This window comes from Leptinotarsa decemlineata, unplaced genomic scaffold (assembly GCF_025532065.1).
Source record: "Leptinotarsa decemlineata unplaced genomic scaffold, Ldec_3_MD MMD2_tig00026340_RagTag_RagTag, whole genome shotgun sequence".
NCBI lineage: Eukaryota > Metazoa > Arthropoda > Insecta > Coleoptera > Chrysomelidae > Leptinotarsa > Leptinotarsa decemlineata.
Genome location: NW_027412694.1, coordinates 1937854 through 1950012, shown reverse-complemented (window position 1 = coordinate 1950012; position 12159 = coordinate 1937854). Strand labels below are relative to the sequence as shown.

General features: G+C 35.7%; 1 protein-coding gene across 6 annotated transcripts in view; it reads left to right on the top strand.

Annotated features, from left to right (window-relative positions):
- The window catches only part of LOC111509637 (electroneutral sodium bicarbonate exchanger 1), a 106652-nt gene extending 99707 nt beyond the window's left edge, over nucleotides 1-6945 (top strand). For all 6 annotated transcript variants that reach the window (XM_074183510.1, XM_074183511.1, XM_074183512.1 and 3 more), the window contains one exon: nucleotides 4556-6945. In XM_074183510.1, coding sequence (XP_074039611.1) covers nucleotides 4556-4900 — 345 coding nt within the window. In that variant the 3' untranslated portion in view covers nucleotides 4901-6945. The remainder of the gene's footprint in view (nucleotides 1-4555) is intronic.
- Nucleotides 6946-12159: the final 5214 nt, after the last annotated feature.

Here is a 12159-nt window from a genome sequence, read left to right as displayed (position 1 = left end):
TGGTCATCAATACATGGCGTTTACCGGTGAATTATAATTTCGAAACAAATCCCAGTTGTCTCCTTATATTACTTTTCTGTTCATGAGCATATTCGAAATGAAATCAAGAGAAGTGTTAGATTATTTTTTACGAAGTTGGATCCGATGATTGAATGAACAATTTTTTATTTTCGAAACGAATAGAAGTAATTTGAAGTATTTTGTGACTTGTCTCAACAACAGATGCCCAAATATTTCAATGTTCAATTATGAAATTGAAAATAACGAAGAGTTAACATTTCAGGATATTATAATTATGAAAATACCGATGATTGTTTAGAATTCGTTTTATATAGAAAGAATACTAGCACTTTCAAATAAATCCTTTTCAAATATATTTCATGTTTCCTTTGAGCCAAGGAAAATATTATACATGATTTTGATTATAGAATTTCCACAATAATTTTTTTTGAGACGCGTTTCGCTTTATCATTTGACCTAGTGAAGCTAGCTCGCAGCCTAAATAAAGTTGAATAAAATTTTTTATGAAAATTCAATAACTTCCGCCATGGATATCCTCCATTTGATATTCATCAAATGGAGGATATGAAATTGAGGAAAAAGTCATTGGGGGTATAGCTCAAAGTAACTGATATTCTTCAAACATAGAGAATAAAATAATTGGGAATAGAAAATTCAGAGAATTTTTTTCATTAATATTCAAATTTTCAAAAAGACTAAGTTATAGTTCTTCCATACGAACCAAAAACACCAACGAATTGCTAAAAATTGAATATGAAAGTGGTTTTCAAAACTGTTCTTACACTTCAACAAATGTTGAGCTAACCGAAATACAAGTCGCCGGTAAAAAATTAGTCTAGGATTCACGAAATCGACTGTGAGGATTGCGATAAAAATTATGTCGGTGAAACGGAATGGACTATAATAGCTCGCTACAAGAAACATGTTTCACATATTCGGTTGTATAGGCCCGATAAGTCTAATGTCGTTTGGCCTGAGAAAACTTGCCCAAATGTCTGTCGAATATAATATGTCCATCGGGAAGAAGTTGTTTTCCAGCAGGCATTTACCAGATACTACTAGAAATGTTGAAAGAGATATTAGTATCGTTAAGAGAGATAAATAGTTCGAATTCAATTGAAACTATTTGTTTTTTCTGACAAGTTGTATCTGTAATCGAATCATTTTTATCATTCTTAGTAAATGCTCTGAATGAAGGGTCTTGGCGAACTTCGTAACGCCTTAGAATCAATAAATGCTGTTTCAAATTATTAGCTGAGTCAACTTTTTTATATTGTGTTTGTAAGAAACAAATTCGAACCATAATTACACGACCAGTGTTGCCAAGTTATTTTTATCCTGAACAGTAGAATCAATATCAGAGACCAGTTGATTGACACGAGTACACAAAATGATAGAAAATATATTTCATAGGTACTACTACATACATGGTGATTTCAAATCATGAATATTCAAATATATGAAAAATATACTATATTGCCTTCTGAACAATCAGGGTTCAGACCGAGACACAGCTATGCCACAGCCTTATTCAACATTGATGATGCTATTATAAGAGAGACAGATGTAGGAAAAACTACTTTTCCTATTCTCTTGGATTATTCAATGGCATTCAATACGATGAATCACGGATATTACTTTCTATAATACATTCTATAGATTTTCCAGACAGTGGTATGAGTTTAATGTGTGATAACTTATTGGACAGTAATCAATATGTGAAGACAGCTGTGAGAGATTCAGCGAGGGAAAATGTCACTGTGGGGTTCCACAAGTGACAAGTATAGACAAGGGTCTATATTTAGCCGCGTACTATTTAGTATATATACAAGTAGTTTCATTTCGAGCATAACGACTTGTAAAGTTCACTTTTATGCTGATGACACACAGCTGCATAACTCATTTACTCAAGAAGATTGGTTTGAGGCTCAAAAAGTTATATCTGAAGGTTTGAACCGATTAGTAGTTGTAATATAAGTTGAAAATCAACGTACTCAAGTCTAAAGTGATGATATTTGGGAAAAACAAACAACAGTTTGAAACAATTTTGAGAATCGAAATTGAAAATGAAGAGCTACTATTCACAACTGGGGGAAGGAATTTAGGTTTACACTCAGATACAGAACTTTGATTTAGAAAACATATTGACTCTTCTCTTCAAAAGGCTTATTGTTCATCGAAAATACTTCACTTCAAAAACTTCGTGTGATACACTCGTCCTGAGTCCCTTCAATTTTTGGGATGTTCTGTATGGACCATGTTTGGATCATAATGATATCAATCGTATAGAGAAAAATCATTAATCTCATCTCAGGTTGATCTACGATATTCGCAAATGTAATCCAATATCTCATATTCAAAAATCCGCAAATTGGTTGAAAATGCAAGGTCCTCGAAAACTTCATTTTCTTTCTAAGAGCGGGGATAAGTGAAAGTACTCGAACGACCTATGAATAGTCATCTCTCGAAGGAATCAGTTCAGTCATCACCCGAAGACGATTGTAGATACTAACAATCGAAACGTCGTGAACTAACGTGACTTGGAATCTCTCCACTTTTTTCATTTTCTTTTTTCATTTCTTTATTTTGATTTATTCAATTGTTCTATTTTTACTTGTATTTTATTTCACTATTATTTCATTTCAGGTTTATTTTGGTTAATATAATTGTTATTTTCAACTATTCATTTTCAATTCTTTTTTTTTGTTTCAGGGATTTCAAATCATTTTATATAATAGACAATGGAAGTCCAAACTAGTAAAATTCATCATGAAAGATTGTCACCTTCACCTTCAAACAAACATCATTTTCTTGTTTCAGCTCAATCAGTCATCAATAAACAGTTTCACTAGTTCGGATTTCCATTGTCTACTATATAAAATGATTTGAAATCCCTGAAACAACTAAAAAAGAAGAAATAGAAATGAATAGCTGAAAATAACAAATATATTACGCAAAATAAACCTGAAATGAAATAATAGTGAAATAAAATACAAGTTAAATAGAACAATTGAACAAAAATAAATAAAAATGAAGAAATGAAAAAAGAAAATGAAAATGAAAAAATAAAAAGTTGAGAGATTCCAAGTCACGTTAGTTCACGACGTTTCGATTGTTAGTATCTACGATTGTAGGTACTAACAATCGAAACAACAATAAAAAGTTGAAAGATTCCAAGTCACGTTAGTTCACGACGTTTCGATTGTTATTACCTACGATTGTAGGTACTAACAATCGAAACGTCGTGAACTGACGTGACTTGGAATCTCTCAACTTTTTATTTTCATTTTCTTTTTTAATTTTTTTCATTTCTTCATTTTTATTCATTTTTGTTCAATTGTTCTATTTTACTTGTATTTTATTCCACTATTATTTCATTTCAGGTTTATTTTGCTTAATATAATTATTATTTTCAGCAATTCATTTTTATTTCTTCTTTTTTAGTTGTTTCAGGGATTTCAAATCATTTTATATAGTAGACAATGGAAGTCCGAACTAGTGAAATTCATCATGAAACATTGTCAATCACCTTCAAACATCAATAAACAGTGTTTCCCATATCTTTACAATAAAATGAAATATAGGACAGATATGCATAACCTAAATTTACGTCATATAGGTCTCTTACTGCCGCGTTATGTCGATGGATATAGGCCGAGACTGCATATGCTGATAGCAAGTGAATAAGGGTGTTGGGCGCCTCGCGGCAGGCCCTGCAACTTGTGTCAGGAACCTCTATACCCATCACGCGACTGCGTAGCCTAAGGTGTTGAAGACACCATTCTGACAAGTCATGATGAATCCCTCAGTTTCCGACTTCAGCCCACTCGAAATGAGAAAAGCGAAAGTCAGGCGCTTTGATAAGCCAAGGTCTTCAATGTTATTGAAGAAGACCCCATGCATTGGTTTATTTTTGTGTTTACGCAGAAGTGAGGTGATTTCTGCGGCGCCTATATGACCTTTTTGCTGAAGGGTTCCAACTCGGTGACAGAGTTGTGGTCGTGGTCGACACATCGTTCAGTTCATCAGTTCCTCGTGCAGCTGCCCCAAAGGGAAAGGCTCCAATTTCTACTCTCTCATGGTCACGGATCATGCATTATTATTATAAAAAAATCCACTGATTCAACAGAAAGTAAATTGAAACGTCGGATGATTTTAACTATCAAACAGTGAAATATTGGCTCAAGAGCCGTAACAGATTTACTGAAGAGTTAGAAAATCAACAATATGCACTGGATTCATTTGCAATTATTCGAGGTTTCATTGCCCCGGGTTGTTAGTATTACTATAATTCACAAAAATTGGTAAAAGAGTACTAGAATTTCTGATCCAAAAGTGGGAATTCACTGACAATTTAGGTCGAAATAATGAATAACTGCCATGGAATTCTCTCAACATATTCATTCTGTACAATTTTAAGAATGCTAAACTTTTTCTTAATCGATTTAATTTTTCCAGAGTCGTACAAATGCTTTCAGAAAATTAAGAAAATAATTCACAATAACTGCATTGATATTATCTCCATATTTTTCAGGTGCCACTCAAGAGGGTCCACCTCTTTACCATAATTCAACTCGCATGTTTGATTTCTCTGTGGGTAGTACAATCATTCAAGCAAACATCAATTCTGTTTCCGGTCATGTTGGTGGTAATGATCGTCATCAGAAAATGTCTCGATTGTATTTTCACTAGACAGGAACTACAAATATTAGACGATCTCATGCCAGAAAGATCAAATAAGAGGAGATTTTCAGACGGAAACCTTCAGATGGGATTCTGTTCAAGATTTTCCAAACTGATTTTGGGTCCAAAATTAGTTGCTGAAAAAAATGACACCTGCAAGCGGATATTGAAGGAACCGCATAGTTCAAGGAGTTGACAAATGCACGACCAAACATTTTTTTCACAATGATCGTTTATGACAATTGTAGATGAATAATATAAAAGCCTTAGGCAGAATTCTGAAAAAATATATGAATTCAGAACTACTGAAACTTTGTGATCATATTATTCTCAGCCATTTTGATTTTCTTTCTCTACGGAAAATATTTTCCGCGGGGCCTTTCTATCGTGGTAGCGTTTAAAACTTAAAGTCCATAAGTGCCATGAAAAAAAATCACCTCAGCACAGTTTTTCATTTCAGTCGCATTTTTTTTGAAGAAGAAATATTTGTACAACCTTTCGACAACGATTGATTTAGATTGACTTGATTCGTGAACTATCATATAGTTGTATTACAGAACTACTTGGTGGGTCTAATAGTTGGACAAAAAAGTATTGTTATTTCAAATGAGTAGATGTCATTATTATAACATGTGTAATTTTTTTTATTGTAACTTTGTTTATTTTGTAATTTTATTATTGTTATTTTTATTATTTTAATAACAAAATTTCAACATTGTTAAAAATTTATAAAAAAAAGTAAATAATCAATCATTATTATTTTGATCTTCGTCGTCCTCGGAGTCTTCTTCGTCTTTCAATGCACATTCCATTTTGCATTCATCTTCAAATATAGTCATTAGAAACTATATTACTAGTGAATATTTCGTATAATTGAGTAAATGAGATGGAATATAAGTGATATTATACTATATCTTCATTAGATGCTGACGTTTCCTCGGAGGTAAAAGAATATTGTGATCATGCACATTTTGCATACATTGTATGATAGTTTTTCAAGAGTTTTGGTTGAAAAGTAAATTCTATAACATTTTTGGAAAACAAATCTCCTTCACTTTCGATAAAAATGGTAATTTTCCACATTGTATAGGAATTATGCACCTATCTCGATTATAATACAGTATATGAGTATCAAAAACCCAAAAGTGTAATTTAATTATGAATATTTCCATCCAAATAAGTTGAAATTATAATCAATGAATACAAGTGAATCCAATTATATTTTTTGAATGAATACTGAGCAATGCAGGAGCACGTAGCTACTTCCTGTTCATAATATGAATTACGAATAGTATGAAATAGTTCAGTTTAAATAAATATCAACTCATCTTTCGAAAATAACACTACTAAAATGAAGTAACTTCGACTGGGTTGCTCGCCTTGTTACTCAAGAATGGAAATATGTGAAAGAGAATAATTCAGAAGACAGGTACCAAGTCAAAAGATGCTCGACGGGGAGTCCTCTCAATGTATTCAAATCGTCGAACTGGTAAAGTTCAATGGATCATTCAAGTTGAATAATGATAATTAATGTTACATATTTCGATTAAGAAAGTTTCATTTTTGAATTGCTTACGAAAGTCCCTAAAATTTTTCTCAAATATATAGAATGATGAGTTGCATACATAAAAAGTAAAAAGTGAAAATAAAAATTGAGGTAGTAACTAACAGGGTTGAACAAAACCCTTGAATGAATCCACCGTAAAGTAATATTTTTTTATATTCAAGATGTCGAACTTGTCAAATGACATGAGACATCAAACTTGCGGCTACAATAGAAAAACTGTATAAAAGTGTAATTTCATTTTGTCACCAAAGTTGAAAACTTTTTCAGGAAAAATACGTTCCGCCACCAGAATTTTTCGTAGAGGAAGACATTGTTCGACTGGCTGAGTTAATTATGACACGTTCACGAAGTTTCAGCAGTGAGTTAACGGTTTGTTTTTTCTGGTCTAGGCCCGACGGCTGATACTGTTCATACCCTGTGATTATTCCTCGATATTTCTATGAATTTCACAGGCCAATGAGAAAACAGTAAGTGAAAACTTTTTGAACAAATTTCATTTTGAAAAAATGTTATCATCTGAAATTCTTTCGTAATGTGATATCAATTCATCAGTTCAAAAAATAGAGAAAATCTTATACATACCTACCTACTAGCAAATCTTTGTTTCATAAATTGGTTATATTTTCGTTTACAATTCAATTGCTTGAATTATAAAATGAAATGTTCAAATTATAGTATGTTTTTTATTTTCTCTTCCATTTCTTCATGAAATTCCTTGCGTAGCTTTTTCGCCAATGAATTGAGTTTTGTGATTCTCTGTGTAGTGACCAACAGAAATCACTCAATATTTTGATATTTCACTATCCCTGGTATCATTCCTACATCTCTTATATATACTGATGATACCGTTCCCGTTGCTCTCCATTCACATCATCTGAGTTTTTAGAAAAAAATCAAGATGATGGTGAAAGCTTCAAGTTTCATTCAAGCCAACTTAATGTGCAATGGAGGTAGAATAATCTTCCTGGAGTCAACAAGTTTCATGCAAACTCATGCCAGGGCTCCACGTTCCGCTTAAGGGCCATTGTTTTTGAGACCAGTGTTGATTCTTGGCTCTGCTATCCAATTGACATAAAAATATGAAAACTTTGTAAATCCCGTTTGTTGACCAGGAATCTTGTACACAACTTTTAAATCCCAACACAACATTCAATCGTGAGCTGTATAGTTGATTTTCTCCAAAATGATGTTAAGATTTCCTTCATATGTATTGATTGTGTGACAGAAACACAGGAACTGAAGCCTAAGTATTTCCGTTATTCAATACAACACATTCTCAACTTATTTTTGAAAAGTTAATAGAAGCTCTCTATATTTTGTTTTTGTATTCAATGTCAAATTCGTCCATTACACTGTCGATATCATGTAAGTAAATCACATCCTCGTTCTGCTAAAAAAATTGCATGAATTGTTCATCTCTTGTTCTATAATGGCAAATAGATGTTCCAGGTGCCAAAATTGTTTCTCTTTTATTCTAGAACACAGTAATTCTGCTTTTTTCTCAATCGAACCCAAATATCTCACAAACAAAAAGCGATAGGAGCCCTGTAAACATAATGACTAACATTACACCTGATAAATCCAAGGATTTCTTTTTGGCTGTTATCTTAAATCTCCTTAAAGGTCTCGACAGGAAGGGAGGAGGGAAGTGATGGCAGAGTTCGTCTAAATAACCTAGTGGTGTTTGGCGTCCAACTCAAGGATAAACTGGAAGCACTTGCCCTTCTTAGTAGCCAGCTAGAAATATAAATTGAACTGCATGACCTATTCATATCTACAAATAAAGATAATAGTATAATATTGAAAATTGAATTACTGTCCTTTTTGAAAGAAGTGAAGATACTTCGAAATACCCATAAACTGAAGAACAAAGTAATTTTTGTAATCAACGACTTAAGCCCAGCTCGTCCAGGAAACATCTCAATACCGCCAGAGAAAACGAAATGAAAGCGACTATATGGAATAATCTACTGGTCATCAATAAAAAAACCTATTCTTTAATAGACTTGGAAACGAAACCTGAGGTTTTGCGTAGCGAACATCACTCAGAGGATTGAGACGAAGGAGAAGATATAAGAAAAGATCGTTCTTTCACCGAGAAGACATCTGCCAAATGAAATTTCAGACATAAGGTCCATTCCACCTGGACTGATTCCACTTAAATAGATAAATTAGCGGATGATACTGCTTTTTCGCCTTTTTTTTACACTTGTATCGATTCATTCATTTTATCCTATCTACCTACTTCAAATTTTGATTTCATTGCATTATCATTAACCACAAAGTTTTTTGTTCACTACTGAATCAAAGTTCAATGGCAGAAACTTTCAGTTTTGCCCACTTGAATGTGAGATCCCTGTTTACTGGGTTCGATCAACTGAATGATTATATTTTTAGAGAAAACATGGATATCTTCGGTGTTACTGAGACGTGACTGAATCAATCTTCAAGCACAGACGCATTTAAAATAAACTTCTATCAGTTAGTACGTGCCGATAGAGATGTTCAAGTTGGAGAACTCGCCTTTTTCATCAGTAATATAATTAGTTTCAAAACAATCTACTCTCATATCAGCTCGCATCTGGAGCAGCTATGGACCTCTACTTATTTTTTATGTAAAACTCACATTTTTAGAGTAGCTTATCGTCCTGCTTCCGGTGATGTAGATCAATTCTTAAGCGAACTTGAGTAAAGTGTGACAAATTTGTTACCTTTCCACCCATTTTTTCCTCACAACCGGTGATCTCAATATTGACATACTCACAAATGACCGACGATGCCACCTACTACCGAATTTATTCAATTCTTTCAGTGTTTATCAAATTATTGAGGTGCCTACTCTCATAACCAACAGATATCATTCTTGTTTCGGACAAAGATAAAGTGTCGTGTATTGAAGTCTCGGACATAGGTGGAAAATCCGACCATTTGGCTGTTTTTTGCAAGATTATCACCATCCATATACCTCTGAAAGTCAGATTCATTTCCTATCATGATTTTCGCAGCCTCAAACACGAACTATTTCGTAATGATATCCAGATTATTAATTGGGGTGACTTCTATCAGCTTGATGATGTTAACGAAATGGCTATGCTTCTGAACAAAAATATTATTCAACTATTTGACAGACACACCCTCATCCTCATAAAAAATGTCAGTAAGCCACCAGCCCCTTGGCTGACTTACACTTAGGAGACTGTGCCTTCAATAAATTTGAGCGAAATAATTTTCCTAATACTTGGAATAGTTACAACGATCTCAGGAATTACATAACCGGAGCAATTCGTCCTGAGAAAAAAGCATACCTCGATTTTATTCTTGCGAAAAAAAATCTAAAGCAGCTTGGAACACATTGGGATCACTAGAAATATTGAGAAAAAGTAACAATACAGAAATCGCGAATAACTTGAATGACGCGAACCTCATTAAGATAAACTTCAGTTCCATTCCCCAACCTGAGCGTTCAAACTATCAAATTTCTTTATTAAAACGATACCGTTCTCCATCAGTAATTTATAAACCTTTTCATCTCAGTCTGGTCTCGTCTGCAGTTATAAAGAATTGCCTGAATCGTTTCAAAAGTAACGCAGTCGGCTCAGACAATATCTCATTCCTAATGATCCATTTCTCAGATAGTCATCTATTGGATCAGTTAACATTTCTCGTTAATGCCATTTCCACTGAGGGTTTTTACCCAAGTTGTTGGCAGGGCGGTGTGATTATTCCTTTAGCTGAGTGCAATTCCCCTTCAGATCTCTCTAACCTGAGGCCTTTCACCATCCTACCTTGTCTTTCAAAAGTTGTTGAGAAGATGATCATGAAGGACCAGATTTGCAGCTTCACACCCGTGCAGTCCAGTTTCATGAACATAGCACAACCACAACTTTACCTTCCATCACCGACTATCTCTTCAAAGCTGTCGATGGAAGTGAATCAACTTGTTTATTACTTCTGGACTACAGTAAAGCCTTCGACACTCTTGAATATGACATCTTGGCGATGTTCATCGTCGTTTTAATCAGGCTGGAGCCTTGCTCGCTTACCCTTTGGGCTAGTTTTCGTCAGAGGGACAAATGGGTCATGACTGATTTTTGATGGTGGCATGAAAGTCCTCAGACATCCATACCGCCCTTTGCGGTGTACCTCTACCTGGCTGGGGTGAGATGGATGAAGATATTATTCATCTGTTAACGGAGGACATAAAGGCCTCATTCGACAGAGTGTCTGGGCCTTCTATATCGAGAGGGATCGTCTACAGCGTAATCTATAGCTTCCCTGACTAACGGATTTTCGTGAGTTTCAGCGTAATCTAAAACTCGCCGGTTCTTCGACTGGATGTACTGCTGAATGGAAGGCAGCTTCAAATCTCTGCGGATGGCTTCATTCCGCACGAACCACGGAGCATCACAATCATCCGTAGAATTTTATTTTGTAAGGTCTCCAAAGTGGAGATGTTAGTCGGAGCCGCTTGTCCCCAAACGCCTGGAGCGTACATGATGACAGACTTGAACATCGTGTTATAGATCGTGATTTTATTCTTTAGGCTTAGCTTGGATTTTCTATTGATCAAAGGGTACATGCTTTCCACCCGACCCTGGATCTTTGCCTTCACGCCTAACAGGTGCGGGTTCCAGGTGAACCTACGGTCTGTAAGAAGACCTAGGTACTTGACCCGCGTTTGCCATTTACTCTCCCTTCCAGAGATTCTTACTTTCATGGCCGGAGAAGCTATCGTTCTTCCCATGGCGATTGCCGGAGTTTTTTCCGGGTTCACTCGGATCTTCGACTCGAGGTACCAGCGCTCGAGGTCGCCCAATGCACGTTGCATATAGACGATCCCGAGCTCCCGACCCATGGAAGATGAGAGGAGAGCCGTGTCATCGGCGTAGAGAGACTTCACATGCTCGGACTTCGGAAGGTCGCTGGTGTGAATGGAGTAAAGCGTGGGAGAGAGCACGGCCCCCTGTGGCACTCCAGCAAGGATCTCTCTGTTGTCAAATAGAGAGCCCTCTACTCTAACCTGAAATGTTCTGTCTTTCAGGAAAGACCCAATCTACCGGATCAGGCCCCGAGGCAGGTCGAACGCGATTAATTTGTGTAGAAGGCCTTCATGCCAAACACGGTCGAAGGCCTTCGAAATGTCCAATAAGACTGAATGAACTTTTTTGGTCCTGTTTAGCTCCGCGATGGTATTTTCGACCAGCCTCAGAGCCTGCAGCTCAGTGGAATGTTCTCTCCTGAAGCCGAATTGCTATTCAGGCAGAACATTTCGGTCCTCAACTTCTTCGTTGAGCCTTTGAAGTACGACTCTTTCAGCCAACTTAGCCGCCGACGAGAGCAGACTAATCGGGCGATAATTCTGCAGGAAAAGCCGGTTCTGCCCCTTTTTTTTTGGGAGCATGACGACGATCGCATATTTCCACCTTCTGGAGAAGTATCTTAGAGCCAGAGAGCTGTTCTTGTGCGATAAACTTAGCTTCTTCGGTTTTTCTGTGAATGCGTTGTCTCTGGTTAGAAATTACTTATCGAACTGAACTCAAAAAGTTATAGTGGACGGTATCACCTCAGATACTCTGCCCGTAACTGAAGGCGTTCCTCAAGGATTCATCCATCCTTTGTCCTTTACTATTCAGCTTATATATTTGTGACTTCCATCAGTCGGTAGAAAAATGCAACATTCATCATTACGCAGATGATTCTCAACTGTACTTCTCATTTCAGTTCTCTTTCCAGTCGACAGTAATGATCTTTGGATCGAAAATATTACGAGATATTGCATGAAATAACCTTCATATTGATATAAATGGTGACGTTCTGCCTTTCGTAACTGAAGCAAAGAACAAAGGCCTGTGGTTTGATTTTGAACTGCGCTTACAAAACAGGTAAGC